At 38.9% G+C, this 16,151-nt stretch overlaps 1 protein-coding gene and 1 pseudogene across 2 annotated transcripts in view; both read right to left on the bottom strand.

The window, feature by feature from the left end:
- The window catches only part of POLB (DNA polymerase beta), a 29,193-nt gene extending 13,437 nt beyond the window's left edge, over positions 1-15,756 (bottom strand). The window contains exons 1-7 of one of the 2 annotated variants that reach the window (XM_077849360.1): positions 15,528-15,756; positions 15,130-15,187; positions 11,919-11,985; positions 6,302-6,376; positions 5,609-5,667; positions 3,696-3,745; positions 1,507-1,558 (exon numbers count right to left, since the gene is read on the bottom strand). In XM_077849360.1, coding sequence (XP_077705486.1) covers positions 1,507-1,558; positions 3,696-3,745; positions 5,609-5,667; positions 6,302-6,376; positions 11,919-11,985; positions 15,130-15,187; positions 15,528-15,588 — 422 coding nt within the window. In that variant the 5' untranslated portion in view covers positions 15,589-15,756. The remainder of the gene's footprint in view (positions 1-1,506; positions 1,559-3,695; positions 3,746-5,608; positions 5,668-6,301; positions 6,377-11,918; positions 11,986-15,129; positions 15,188-15,527) is intronic. The other variant, XM_077849359.1, reaches the window with a different exon arrangement.
- On the bottom strand, positions 6,690-8,320 carry LOC144284020 (methylosome subunit pICln pseudogene; annotated as a pseudogene).
- Positions 15,757-16,151: the final 395 nt, after the last annotated feature.

Below are 16,151 nucleotides of genomic sequence, written 5' to 3'. Positions count from 1 at the left end.
CTAAACTTATTTTAAATAAACTTCACATTTACATGCCCAGAGTAAACAAATATATTTAAGTTAGTATGTTTCCAAATTAGACTGCTCCTTACTGGCAAGTCAAGGGGTTAGAGTTTATTGCTCTTAAATCCTGCAAAATTATATTTTAAAACATTATCCAGGTAACAAGACGCTAAGTGAAAGAAGCCAGTCACAAAAGACTACATAGTGCATGATTTCATTTATATGAAATGTCCAGAATAGACAAATCTATATTGACACAAAGTACATTAGTGGTTGTCAGAAGCAGGCAGGGAGGGAGGGGCAGCTGGTGAGAAATAGGGAATGAAGGCCAATAGGTACGGATTCTTTTTGGGATATAACAAAGATGTTCTAAAACCAACTGCAGTGATGGTTGTACAACTCTATGAATATACTAAAAACCACTCAACTTACTTTAAATGGGTGAACCATATGATACATGAATTACGTTTCAATAAGGCTGTTACAAAAATATCTCAGTATGAAATAACATCTAAAAATGATAAAGCACCTGTTCAAAACCGATTCTCACAACAACCAAGCTCTTCAGAAGGTCTCTGTTATGTAAATGCAAGGAAAGTGAAAACATCCCAGTCTCCTACTGCTCAAAGTCTTGGAAGAACAGTGTAAATTTAAGGTATTATGGTAAGGCATCAATGGGAAAGTTCAGGGGGTTATTAGGACTGGATTGCCAACAAGACTACATAAGACAGGAGGAGAGACATGCTGACATACTATGCATTAGAAAGAAAAATCGGGCAGCCCGGGTGGCTCAGCGGTTTAGCGCCGCCTTCAGCCTAGGGCGTGATCCTGGAGACCCAGGATTGAGTCCCACATCCGGTTCCCTGTGAGGAGCCTGCTTCTCCTGCCTGTATCTCTGCCTCTCTTTCTCTCTGTAGCTCCCATGAATAAATAAACAAAATCTTAAAAAAAAAAAAAAAAAAAGAAAAAGAAAAAGAAAAAAATCTATTAGATAAGGGGTTCTAGTATCCAGCACACGAAATAATTATTGATGTTGATATATAACACTCTTACCAGTTATTCCTACACTGTTATTTCAGTGTTTGGGTTTTTTTCTTTTTCTATTTTTAATTTAGCATTCCATGTTCATGTCCTAGCTTCTCGGGTAGACTCTGAACTTAAGAGCTTTCCTGACCTTGTTTATATCTTTAACCCAGACCTAATGTAGTGCTTTCTTTCAAGCACCAAAGAAATACCCGCTGACTGATGTACTCAATCCTTTATGTTTTAAGAGGAAGTTCCTCACTAAAGTTAAGAGAATGAGGAAAAATACTCAAAATAAGAAAACTAGGTGGCATTAACAAAACATGAAAACATGCATGTTCTCTACAAAAGTCTGCAACAAATCTTAGCATTCATTCATTGTATTTAGCTAGGTCTGAAGAATTATTACATGTATGGAAGAACAGCTATAAGAAATTTTACTTTTACATCTAAATGTCCAAAGAAAATTTGCTATCTTACTTCAACCCAATTCGCTGATGATGGTTCAACTTATCTTCATTTTTTCTGAGATCTGTATGGAAGACATATAAAGTTGAGGTGCTAATTTAAACATTTTTGGAAAAAAGTTGCAAAATTCAGTGATCCCTTTTACAAAGAACTGCTAGGAAAATACACTGAAATGACTTTGAAAGGATAAAAAAAAATTCAGATATTAAGGTTCTTAATATTCAGATATCAAGGTAAGAGTTTCTTCAAACCAATGTAGCAAAATGTAACAGTTGATTTCATGATTATTTTTACTTCTGAATCAAAATTTCAATTATTGTTATACAGAGTAATAGATGAAGCATACTAGGATCATACCATACTTCATTGACTATAGCAAAAGGCAGCATTATAAGAACCTACATTGCTAACTTAAGGTAATAGCAGCAGTAGTAACCACAACTTTTGAATGTTTTATGAATATTTATATTATCCATTATTATTATTATTATTATTCATTCACTCCTTCATTCAATTAGTATTAATTAATAACTTGTGCGGGCACTGTGCTTGAAAATCTGTTGAGACATATTATTTTCATTATTTAAATTTAAAAACTGTCATTACACCGTATCTTAAATCTTTTTTTTCTAAAGATTTTATTTATTTATTTTTATTTATTTATTTATTTTTTTATTTATTCATGAGAGGGAGAGAGGCGCAGAGACACAGGCAGAAGGAGAAGCAGGCTCCACACAGGCAGCTCAATGTTGGACTTGATCCTGGGTCTCCAGGATCATGCCCTGAGCTAAAGACAGACCCTCAACCGCTGAGCCACCCAGGTGTCCCTACCATATCTTAAATCTATAAGAGACTCAGGGGCACCTGGGTGGCTCAGTCAATTAAGCATCTGACTCTTGATTGCAGCTCAGGTCATGATCTCAGGGTCATGAGACAGAGCCACAAGGTGTTCTGTGCTCAGTGGGGAGTCTGCTTCTCTCCCTCTCTGTCTGCCCCTTCTCCATTTGTGAGCACTCACTCACTCTCATTATCTCTCAAATAAATAAATAAATAAATAAATAAATCTTTTAAATAAGTGACTTGATTTCACTTACTTTACTGCATATGAGTACAGAAGTAAGCCTTATTAAAGAAAGAGCAAGATAAGTATGCTCCCAAAGCAATTCGTGTAGTCACCCTTATATATTCACAAACATAAATTCTCTCTGAAGATTTAAATGGAGAGAAATGAGCATTTTATGATACATGGTACTAATTAATCATGCCTCTTATTTGTAAGTACATAGTAGGTACTAAGCACCGTGTGCTAAGTGCTTTTCATATATTACTGCATTAAATCATAGAAAGCAGAAATTATGATAGCATTTTGTAGCTAAGAAACCAAAGCATTATAGTCATCCATTCTAATCAAGTGGTGGGGATCAGATTCAAACCCAGGCCACTCCTCAGAACCTGTCCACCTAACCATCTGTGTACAAATACCTGAATCCACAAATATTAAACACCAAATGCCACACATATATTGCAACAAATCTCTATCTCTATAATCTCCATCTATAGTACATATGCTCATGAAGAAATAAATTATATTGAAAAGATTGCTATCCTAGGTTTAAGGAAAATGTCTTTTAATTGCTTGACTTAGGCTCTATTTTTATCACTTTGAAAGCAAAAATTCCTTCAGTAAGTATTGTAAGCCTCTTACAGAATCTTTCTCAATGTATATCACTTGGTCTTTAGGCTGAATGTGTAGGACTCTACTGTCCAAAATTTTACTGGAGAAATAAAGGCAATTTAAATCTATAAATCTGGGCAGCCCGGATGGCTCAGCGGTTTAGTGCCTGCCTTCAGCACAGGGCCTGATCCTTGGAGACCCGGGATCAAGTCCCACATCAGGCTTCCTGCATGGAGCCTGCTTCTCCCTCTGCCTGTGTCTCTGCCTCTCTCTCTCTCTCTGTGTTTCTCATGAATAAATAAATAAAATCTTTTAAAAAAAGATTTTCTTCTAAGTTACAAAACTAAGCATGTTTAACATAAGAATAAAACCTATACTTTATACCTATTCTTCTCTACTATAGAGTTAAAAAGAAAATCTTACCATTCCTTTTTACTAATTGAGAAAAGTTCTAGTCAGCTAGAGCATTAACCACTCTTAAAGAGCATATCTGACTTGGGATTGATGACCTATTGTACATACTCACCTTCTAATGTTTTAATTCCTTCATCTACAAACTTCCTTGCAGCAGATGGACTATAACGGGAAAAAAAAGCATTATCTCAATATCAAGTGAAACTCAGGACTATAATAACAAATAACCAACTATATCTGCTCTTCTGAAACAGTTATTATGGAGCTAAAAAAGACTTGCTAAAATGTTGTGGTTATTTTGGTGATTTTATTCAAGGATAAGCTGTTATAATGCACACATATTGGTGCGCCTGGATGGCTCAGTGGTTGAGCATCTGCCTTTGGCTCAGGGCGTGATCCCAGGGTCCTGGGATCAAGTCCTGTCTTGGGCTCCCCACAGGAAGCCTGCTTGTCCCTCTGCCTATGTCTCTGCCTCTCTCTGTGTGTCTCATGAATAAATAAATAAAATCTTAAAAAAAAAATACTGCACATGTACTTTATTCATAAAACAGACACACAAACAGGAAAACAGTTCATCCATTCAAATGAGATGAACTGAGGGCCTATTACATGCAAGATACTCTTCTAGGTGTTGAAAATACAGCAGGAATAAGACAAGTAAGTGCCTTGGTCTTACCTACTTACAACTCAGTGAGTAGAGAAAGAAAATAAGTAAGTATATAAACAAACAAAATCAGGTAAATGAATTAAAATAGGGGAAAGTGACAGAGTGGATGGGTCCTATTTTACATTGGGTAGCAAGGGAAGTCCTCTGAAATGGTATTTAAACTGAAATTTTAATGGCAAAGAGTCTATACAGAAATTGTGTGATACGGAAACAGATATTCATGGCAGAAAGGCAATGTGGCACATAAGAAGGACTGAACTGGCAGTCAGCAAACACGGGTTCTAATTCTGACTTTGCCAGTTATCCCACTTTCTGTATTCAGTGTTCTTGCCTAGAAAAAGAGTAAAGAACAAAGATGCTAAGACAAGTGCTAACATTTTAGAACAGCTTTAAGTCCCTAAGTTCATTTTCAGTACACTAAGTTTAAGAATTTAATATGTTTTAGAATAACTTTCATCAAAATGCTACCATTTAAATGAACAATCATCATATATCTAAAAGAATGCCTCATTCCATAAAGATGAAACTTAAGCAAAGCATTACAGCCTTAATGTTTTTGTTTTTCTAAGATTTTATTTTTTAAGTACCTCTATACCCAGTGTAGGACTCAAAGTCACAACCCTGAGATCAAGAGTCACATGCCAGGTGCCCCACAGCCTTGAATGTTAATCTTTATGTAGTCAAAAGTCAAAGAAGCCCCCTTTGGTATTAACTCAAATTTTAATATAAAGATTCTTTCTTTATAAGAATTGGGATGCCTGGGTGGCTGAGCAGTTGAGCATCTGCCTTCGGCTCAGGGCATGTCGGGAATGAATCCCACTTTGGGCTCCCCTTAAAGAGCCTGCCTCTCCCTCTGCCTATGTCTCAGTGCCTTTCTCTCTGTGTCTTTCATGAATAAATAAATAAAATCTTTAAAAAAAAAAGATTCTTTCATCAAAAAAATGCTTGGGTGCTTGTTCCAAATTTATAAGGTACTATGTTAGCTGCTATGGAAAAAAACTTTAAATGCTTAAGATAAGTATTGTGCTCAGAGAGGCAAAAGAGGCATAATCTGGAAGGAGTGATAAGATATACATATATCAAGTGTTAGCGGAGTTTAGAAGAAGATTATTTCTGGCTAGAGAATCAAACTGGTTCTATGAAGAAGGTAACATTTGCCTTGGATGGGCTTTTAAAGTAGAAGTATCACCTGAAGAACCACTCAGACATGTAAGATATGGAAGAGTGAGCCATAATGTCCAAGATACAGAGATGAAAAGGTACAGGTTTTGAAGGAGAAAACAAAATGTACTTATTTTGGCTCACATAAAAAATAAAACCAACCCTAGTACTGTGTCTGCTTAAAAAATATTTCTTACCCAATGCCACTAACTCGAGTCAGAAAATTGATAGATGAACTCGTGTCATCCTGCCGAATCTTTAAGAAAAAAAAAAAAAAGTCTAATGATGTAGGAATGCTTTGAGGATCTTACTGGAAATATACTAGTCTCCTAACAGACCTGAAAAGCCATTTACATTTGCCTGGAAAAACCTGGGTGGTTATAGATAAGTAACAAAGCAGATGAAGATGTTTCATCTCTAACTTATCCAATACTTTAAAAAGGCTTATTTAAATAAATAAATAAATAAATAAGCACCAAACAAATAAATAAATAAATAGGCTTATTCATAAAAGACTGTAAGTAGTATAATTACTACCAGGGTGAAATAAAACTATAAAAATGCTTCTGAGAATTTAAGAACAGAAGTTCTAAAATATAACAATCTTTTATCAAAGTGTATAATCTACCTTCTGAATGATGCTGAATATAAGGAGCTAATTCTATCACATATGTTAACAGTCTCCAAAATGCCACATAAAATATGTGAATATTTTACAGGAACAATATTCAAATTTTAAAAATAGAACACTGAAAGCCATAAACTCCACTTTTCTTTTCCTTCTTAGTTTCACTAGGTAAATGACATCAGTTACCCTGCAATGATGCTTCATGATAGTTGCTATAAAGGCAGACACTATAATCAAATAATCAAACAAGTTAGAATTTTACCTTTTCCAGTTTACGTAATTTTCCAGTTGCTAAAAATTCATCAATCTTTTCAGCAATTTTTGTTCCTACTCCAGGCTAATAGAAAATTAAAAAAAAATCATGTAAATATAATGCTTACCAAATCACTCAAAGCTAAAGTAAAAAATAGGAAATGAAAAAAAAAATGATCATAATGACTAGTTTTAAAACAAAGGACATAGAAAATTGAGCTGTGGTGAAAATTTATATTCTCCCAACAAAATCCTTATGTGATTGACAAAAGAGAAGCTCTAAATAAAACAATTCTATTTTTTTTAATAGAAAACCTAGATTTATTTGTTAAACTATTACAAAGGCAAAACAATTATCATTGAAGTACCATGAGGTGAGGACTTCATCCCAATCACGTTTTATGGAAACTGGCCTAAGAGGTTAGAAATTAAAGACTATAACCTAAGAGGTTATAACAAAACAGACTGGTGAAACATGGTAAAAGAAGTAAAAGCTAGTCAGAAGCATCCATATTAGTGGTATTTCATGTGGCTAGGATATTTCCCAAGAGGCTCTCTAAAGACGCCTAAATGAATTAATTGGATCCCAAATTAGTAAAAAGACCCTAATACCTGTGAAGAACAAGCAGTGGCCGATTTCTCTGAGATCTCTTTGTCCTTCTTTTTAAGGGGTAAGGGAATCCTTAGGCTCTAAAGGATATATCTTAGATTCAGCCTCCCTCCTTCCCATCCAGTCTACCTATGTCTTCAAGCACCTGCGCATTCTTACCACGTAGGCCTGCCAAGTTACAGAGGATGCATATAGTGAAAGCAGGAACTATAGGCCTACTCAGAGGGTACCTGGTACCTATACACAAAAGTTTTGGGTAGATGATAACTACAAATACCCTCTTGGTTAAGTTAATTCACCTTTGTTAATAAAGGTCATAGTTTCTTCTGCTGGTGACAACTTTTTGACTCAGTATATAGGGTCTCAAAAAAAGAACTGGTTCAGGTAAATTTTGGAGAAGGAAAAAGACTTTCATCAACACCCACTCCACAGTAGAAGAGGCACCAAATTCTTTAGTTCTTTCCTAGTTATGAGCAGAATCCCATAGCAGCATAAATCACCTTCAGTGATCAACATCTGCATCCTCAAACTGTCCAGCAACTGTTCGTGTAGTGTTTACCTCCATCCCATCTTCATAATCTCTGACTGAATCTTCTGTCCGGACTCCAGCCATGTTATATTGGCTGCTCACAGACTGAGAAAGCATTCCTTCTAATCTCTCCAAGGTGGCTTGGCCTTCTGCTATTAAATGGGATAATCCTCCTTCATAGGTATAAAATGTAGGGAGGTCTCCCTGCCCTTGTTCGTGTGCTTCCACATCATATTCTTCTCCATCGTAATCATCTGAATCTTCATCCTCAGGATCAGGATGCAAAGCCTGGCATTCACACATTGCCATGAACATTGCCTCCAATGCTGATTTATCACTAGACACAAATCTAAATTCAGCAATAGGTTCAACATCATCATCACTGTCTTCTTCTTCAGCAACAGATTCTTTTGATTCTTCTCCAAATTTACCATTCACCATAATATACAAATGCTCTCGTGGATAGGCATTTAGGTCCCTGGACACTGCATGCAAGCTAATGGTGGGGTATTACAGTGAGAATCTTAATCCAGAGCCATCTAACCAAGACAGGCGGCTCTCAGTGATGTAGAGCATGCTGGTGCCGAGGGCCCTTGCGGTTCAGCACAGCCTGGGTTTCTGGCTGCTGCTGCCGAAGCCCCTTGGCTGAGCCAGGTGGTGGAAAACTTTTGAGGAAGCTCATTGCAGCAGGGAGCGGAGACACAGCTAACAAAACAATTCTAAATGACTTACTTTTTTAAAACTAATTTTTATTGTAGAAAAGTTAGAAGAAATAGTCGCATAATGAAAAAATATATAAATCACTTGTTAATTTCATCACCCTGACAATGAAAATAAACTGTAATCTTATCACCTAATATCTGATAGACTTTTCTGCTTATATACATAAGCAGAATTATATGTGCATGTACAGGGATCCCTGGGTGGCGCAGCGGTTTGGCGCCTGCCTTTGGCCCAGGGCGCGATCCTGGAGACCCGGGATCGAATCCCACATCGGGCTCTCGGTGCATGGAGCCTGCTTCTCCCTCTGCCTGTGTCTCTGCCTCTCTCTCTCTCTCTCTGTGTGACTATCATAAATAAATAAAAATTAAAAAAAAAAAATTTTATATGTGCATGTACATATATACGTATATATGTATACACATATTTTTCTTACAAAAACAGAATCACTCTGCTTTGTACTTTAACTTAAAAACTTATCATGAACAAATTTCCTATCAATATATGAATACAACTTCAATATACTTAATAGCTGCATGGTAAGTCATTGTATGACTTTTTCATAATTTATTTAACAAATACCCTACAGGTGACATTTGGATAGTTTACGAATTCTGAGATAACAATGTCATGAACTTTAGAGCAGAGGTCCTTACGCTTTTGCATCATCATCACCTTGGGGACATGTTAAAACACAGAATGCCAAGTCGCAACCTAAAGTTTCTGACTTAACAGGTTGTCTGTCTGTCTTTTTTTTTTTTTTTTTTTTTAAGTAAACTCTACACGCAACATGGAGCTTGAACTCACGACCCTGAAACCAAGAGTAGCATGCTCAACTGACTGAGTTAGCCAGGTGCCTCAAAAGGTTACATTTCTAACAAGTTCAGGTGCTGCTGCTGCTGGTCGAGGTACTGCAATTTGAGAACCACTGCTCTAGAACTGCACAAACATGATAGTCACCAGCCACATGTGACATTATAAGTTTACATTATTAAAATTTTAAAAATTCAATTCCTTAGGGCAGCCCAGGTGGCTCAGCGGTTTAGCGCTGCCTTCAGCCCAGGATGTGATCCTGGAGACCGGGGATGGTGTCCCACGTCGGGCTCTCTGCATGGAGCCTGCTTCTCCCTCTGCCTGTGTCTCTGCCTCTCTCTCTCTCTGTCTCTCTCATGAATAAATAAATAAATAATTAAAAAAAAAATTTCAATTCCTTGGTCACATTAGCCACACTTTAAGAGCTCACCAGCCAAATGTAGCTCATGGTTACTGTAATGAACAGTACTGCTCTAGAATATAAGTCCTATGAGAGCAAAGATCCTGTTTCCTCTCCTTTACCTTGAACATGTGGATAAATACCTGGCCTATAGGTGCTCAAAATTATGAACTAATGAATCCTTGTATACATATATCTATCTCTACCGGTTTCCTCAAGATAAATTCCTCAAAGTGGAATTGCTGGGACAAAGGATATATATTTTGCCAACATTCTGCCAAATCATCCTTCAGAAAAGCTGGAAATCACCAAGATTTCCATCATTAGTAACTGAATGTCTTTTTCTACATCTCTATCCATACTGTATACTATATTTGATAGTTTGATAGCACCATACAGCATCTTGTTTTAATTTGCAACTCTGTTTATTAGTGAGCTGATCTTTTTCATGTTTTTGATCCTTTTTATTTTCACTTTTCCCCTTTAAATAAGGGCTTTTATAGAGTAGTTACAGGTCACAGCAAAACTGATCACAAAGTAGAGTTCCCATAGGCCCCCAGCCCCCATACATGCACAGCCTCCTCAATCATCAACATCGCCCACCACAGTGCTACATTTGTCATAGCTGATAAACATACACTGAAGTATCATCATCAAAGTTTACATTCCGGTTCATTCTTGGCAGTGTTGGTCCTTTTTAGTTAAATGTTCAAATGCATCAACATCTGTGCCAGTCATTTCCTACTGTCTCTTGGCCCTAAGTTCACCCTTCTATATTCTTGATTTATTTAATGATTAAGTGTTCCAAGACTACTGAATGCATATTCAAGTTCTGAAAATAGCAATTACCCGATAGAAGGGAACAAGATATAGGAAATAAACTAGAAAACGGAAACTGCTCAGGTTTCTTATTTCCTAGGTCAGAAGATTCATCCTGACCTAAAGTAATTTAGGCCCTGGCTACTTTCTATACCTAACGTTAAAGATTAAGAGGCAAACACTCACTCTGGAAACATCAGATTTCTAGAATTTTTGAGAAGCACTCATATGTGCCGAACAGTAGGTCTGTGATTTTTAATACAATACTGGAAAGGAATAATGATGAGATTGTCATATTAAGTCCAGTCTCATGCAAAAGGAATTTTGCATTTTTGTGTTCTTTTTACGGATATACCATAAGCTCAGATTTGGGATAAAGTGTATCAGAGCTTGTCTAAAATTTAAATCTAATAAATGAGTAGGCTACATACAGTTAACATAGAAAAAGAAATTCTTTTTTTTTTTTTAAGATTTTATTTATTTATTCATAGAGACAGAGAGAGAGAGAGAGGCAGAGAAAGAAGCAGGCATCATACAGAGCCTGATGTGGGACTCGATCCAGGGTCTCCAGGATCACGCTCTGGGCTGCAGGTGGCGCTAAACCACTGTGCCACCGGGTCTGCCCGAAAAAGAAATTCAATAGTGATATAAGGCAAACAGAATGGAAGCAGAAGTACCTCCTGAAGTTAATAATGCGGGAGTTCACCAACAGAAAAACTCAGAATCAAAATCCAATGTATTTATAACTTTCTTGGCTAGCCTATTTGGGGAGGATATACTGACACTGAGAATTGTTTATAGCACAAAGAATTTAAAACCTGTACACCAAGGCATGGTCAGTATTGAGTAATAAATTCAAGATGAAGATGTAAAACATGATTAATACAGAAAATCTGTCAATCATAAAATGTACAAGATTTATGGTAATTTTGTGACCCTGAAGGTGAAAATAATAGGACAGTTATGGTTCATACTCTGAAGGCTCTCATGAGAAAATTAAAGACAATCAAATGTTGCTACCTAAATTCTAGAGTGCTTTTGTCAACAGAAGAAGGTGAACTGTGAGGACCTAGACTAATCAGAAGCCATGTCAGTTTGACATCTTTAACAAAAGACAAATAAGATTCAGTCCTCAAGTTTGAGGAACTTAGAATCTTTTAGTGAGATTTAGATGAAAGAGAACAATCTACCAATAGGTAGACTTTCCTAGGATATTCATAGCAATATAATTGTATTAATGTAAAGTTACTAAGACATGACCCTCTAGGAACTATGACACATACTGTGACACAGCATACAGGGCTTTAAGGAAAATACAGAGAAGAGGGCTAAAGGAAATAGTACACAAAGGGGCTTAATTATGTGATTAGTAGGTAAGATTTCCTTGGGAACACTAACTCATTAACTCACATAAGTTCCTATACCTGGGGATCAGACAAAGATAGCTGGGATCAAAACAAGCCAATACCATTCTGTCACTATACTGTTCTTGAGAGCTGACACTCAAGCTGAAATTTAATGTAAGTACATATATATATAGGGCAGGGTATAGAAAAAATTTAATTACATATATATAAAGCAAAATTTCAATCCACACTCCCCAGTAAAAACAGGAGCAGTAAAATCTGCCAGTGTGGATGAAGGCAGCTTCAAAGAGGCAAATTTAGTTTTCTGGGAATCCACCAAATTTATATACATGTGTGAACTCTTCAATTCAGCTTGCTCACTAAACTTACCAATTTTTTAGCTTCTGCTCCACTCTTTATTTTGTGTGGGTACTTTGCTATCACAGATGCTGCTTTTCTGAGAAGAAAAAAAAAAGAAATTCAGTTAGAAATCCAGTGAAGTCTTAATTTTTCTTAAATTAGAATACACACACAAATATGCAGCTTCAACTTTTATGACAGTAACTAATTTTCCACATTTGTGTCAAACTTAAAATAACTCGAGTAAGCTGACAGACCACCTGCATAATTTTCAGAAGTATCTTGAAAATCCTCCCATTTGAGGATAATTTTACCTATATATTTATAATTACGGAGATTCATCACACCAGTAGCTTTTCCTTTTAGGGATTAAGCTAGTTTTTAGAAGTTGTTCGTAACTCTCATAAAAAATGTGCCACCTAGTGGTATTTGGAATACTAGATACCAAAGTGGCTTATGGATGGCTATGGGGTTTTTGTTGTTGTTGTTGTTTTTAATATTTTATTTATTCATGAGACACACACACACAGAGAGGCAGAGACATAGGCAGACTCCCTTCAGGGAGCCTGATGCAAAACTCAATCCCAGCACCCTGGAATCAAAGGCAGACAGACGTTCAACCACTGAGCCACCCAGGGGTCCCTTGCTATGGGCTTTTTTTAAAAAAAAGATTTATTTATTTTAGAGAGGGGAGAGAGAATGATAATAAGAATGAAAATGAGAGAAAGAGAGCATGCATGTGTGGGGGAGGGGCAGGGAAGGAGAGGGAGGGGGAGAGGGAGAGGGGATAGGGGAGTGGCAGAGATGGAGAGAGGGGGAGGGAGAGAATCCCAAACCGACTCCACTCCAAGCACAGAGCCTTACACAGGGTTTGATCCCAATACCCTCAACAGAAACCAAGAGTCGGACACTCAGACTGCGTCACCCAGGCGACCCTGGATGGCTATTTTTACTTATTTTTTAAAAGATTGATTGATTGATTGATTCATGAGAGACACAGAGGGGCAGAGACACAGGCAGAGGGAGAAGCAGGCTCCCCATAGGGAGCCTAACGTGGGACTCGATCCCGGGAGTGGTGCCCCTAGATGGCTAGTTTTAAATTCAGAGCTTAAAACTACAACTGCATTCCCCTATGTCCTTATACATATTTTCTTTTTCTTCATTGCTCATTTCAGTTCCACATAAAGCACTGGCCTATGATTCTTGCCCATCTCCACGCACATTCAGCTCAATAATCTGGTGACACACTGGACACACCCTGGAGTATTTGATGGTCTCTGGTGTATAATTTCAATGCTAAATGCAGTTTAGCAGAGAGGCTGATAAAAGCAGAGTACATCTAAGTCTAAAGCATAAGTATTGGGTAGTCTTTGCTGCCTTGGTTTTTCATATTATTCTCGTACATATAAGCTTTTAGATTTGGATTTGAACTTCTCTATTACTGAGGATGAGTCTGGAAAAGTAGGTTGAGGGCAGTTTACTGAGGGAATTGTTTCAGTAAAGAAAAGCAGTTCCAGACAACTTGGCATTATGGGGCCTGAAAGGAAGAATTAAAGCATGAAAGGCTTTTTGTATGCCACCACAATGCATTTGAGCTTTATCAAGGTAAAGAGGAAATATTTAATTATCTGATATGGAAGAATGACAGGATCAGATAACTATTTTCAAAGGAATACTTTGGCCACAATCAAGAGAAATGTTTCATCAGGGTAGGGAAGTGCGTGCAGGCATCACCTGCTTTTCCAGACTTACTTCCCACTCAGGCCATACTCCATAAACAAAGTGAATTACTGACGTCTGGGAAAATGTTATACTCCTTCAGGTCTCAGTGCCTTGGCACATTTTGTTTCCTTTCTCTAGACTGTTCTTCCTTTCACTTATCCCCTGACAGGCTCCTTAAAAACTAAACACCTCCTCTCTGAAGCCTGCTGTGACTTACACAGAATATAATGTTGTGGGACTCCTGGTGGCTCAGTGGTTGAGTATCTGCCTTTGGCTCAGGGAATCATCCTGGAGTCATCCCGGATCCAGTCCCACATCAGGCTCCTGCATGGAGCCTGCTTCTCCCTCTGCCTGTGTCTCTGCCTCTCTCTCTGTGTCTTTCATGAATAGACAGAAAAAATATTTTTTTTAAAAGAATATAATGTTGAATATGTCTCTGATTTTTAAATCACCAAGTGATGATAGTACAATTACTTTAAACAGGAAGTTAAGAGGGATAAGGAAAGGAGCATAATCCGTTTTTAATTATGTTGAATGGGAAGGGAAGTATTGAGCTGAACTCAACTTTGAAAGGATGAAGATAAAGGTAACAGAAACCTAAGAATCTGGAGAAAAGCCCAATGAGATACAGATTTGGAGCCAATTGACATAACCAGTATCCAAAGCCAAGAATGGTAAGATTGCCAAGGAAATTATAAAAGTGCGAAAAAAAGACTAAGGGCAGACCTCCAGGAACTACTGTCATTGAAAGGAAGATATAAGAGGTGAAAGAACAGACAGGAGTGCCATCCTAGAATTCAAGGGTAAGACTTAAATGGAATGAGCTAATGGTGAATGCCAATGAGAGCCCAATAAGGTGGGATGCAGGTGAGAGCACCTTCAGAGAAATGGTGGGATGGAAATTATACCACAATGAGATAATGAATGATGAGGACTGAGGAAGTCCAAGCAAGAAACACAGATTATTCAAGAAGTTTAACTGTAAAGTGGAGAAGAGAGACAGCACCTACCTAAAGGGTAAAGGGAAGACAAGACTGCTTTGTTTTTGCTTTTAAGAGCTGAGGGACTTGGACATGTTTGTAGGCTGAGGGGCACAAATAACTGGATGTGGGATTATCGGCTGCCATAAAGGCTCTGGTGAGATGGACAAGGATGAGAGCCAAGGATCAGCCAAACACTAACCAGAATAACATTTCACAGCACAGACCTAATCCACTGTCTTTCATTATGGCTTAAAATCAAACTCCATTTTCATCAATTCATATTTGATGACGGGAAAAATACATTATCAGCTACACCTGTTTTCAATTAGAATTGGGAACTCGTCAGAAACGATCCTTACAGAGTTCTGCCCAAGTTACCCCAGAACGATCGCAGTTAGGTACCACCACAGAGCCAATACCCTCAGTTCTTGCTTTATTCGCCTCTCATATGGTCCAAATATCTACTGGCCCCTCGGCCCTGTTAACTGCCACACATCCCAGGACGCACGCTACCAGAGAAAGCTGCACGGGCCCACCTGTAAGCATTGTACTTGTGGATTGCCTGGTTCACGTTCTTCTCAAAGTTTGCGAGTTCTGCAAAGGCAACAAGAGGCTCGGGTGAATAAGAACCACGAGTAAACAAACGAGAACTGAGCTTTCCAGAGGGGGTGTAATAGCGTCTTAAGGGGGAGTGACACCCCCCCCCCCTTGTACGCGGGCCAGGTCAACCACAGCCCCAGCGGTGACACGGGGGTCCCCAGCAGGACTGACATTCAGCCACCAGCAATGGGCGGCGGAGGAAGATCCGCACGGAAGACGACCCGCTGCAAGGGGCTGGCCCCATCCACAGGGCTGTGGGGACCGCAGAGAAGGAAGGGAAGGCTACGAGACCAGAAGAAAGAAGAAAGCCAGCAGCGCCCGGCCCGGTGCTAACCTGTGAGCATGTCGGTGATTCCCCCGTTGAGCGTCTCCTGCGGTGCCTTCCGTTTGCTCATGGTGGCCTGCACCCGAGGACCGCAGAGTGCTCAGAGTCGGGGCTGGCCCCCTCTCCCAGCTTCAGGGAGAGGCCGGGACTTGGAGAGAGGGGCAGGACCAATTCAGCCCCGGCACAACCAGCGAGACCCACTGAACAATGGCCGCCTCTGACAGGAGGCGCGGCGCACGGCGCGCGTCATGGCGTCACGCGCCGGGGGCGTGTCGAGAAGGGGCGGGGCTCGGGGCGGGGCTCGGGGCGGGGCTCGGGGCGGGGCTCGAGCGCGGTGCCGGAGAGCTAGGCTGGGATCGCGGGACCGAAGCTCGTGTTTGCTAACTGCGTTCCTGGAAGAAGACCTGCATTCCTAGAAGACATTATGTCTCTATTCCCAGTACACTTCTCTCCCCAGAAGGGGAAAAGAAGGCATCGACTTTGTAAAGTCAAAACGTCAGGTGGTGGGTGGGAGATAGCATACCAAAGACTCCTCTTGTGCATGTATCATATGTGCACAGAAATAGTTATTGAATGCATGACTTATTATACGTGGTAAGAAACGAACATCTGCATCATATTTACTGTCCACAT

Source organism: Canis aureus, chromosome 15, assembly GCF_053574225.1.
Source record: "Canis aureus isolate CA01 chromosome 15, VMU_Caureus_v.1.0, whole genome shotgun sequence".
In the NCBI taxonomy this organism is placed as follows: domain Eukaryota; kingdom Metazoa; phylum Chordata; class Mammalia; order Carnivora; family Canidae; genus Canis; species Canis aureus.
Note: the sequence above shows the minus strand (reverse complement) of the source record. Positions and strands in the feature narration are given on the sequence as shown.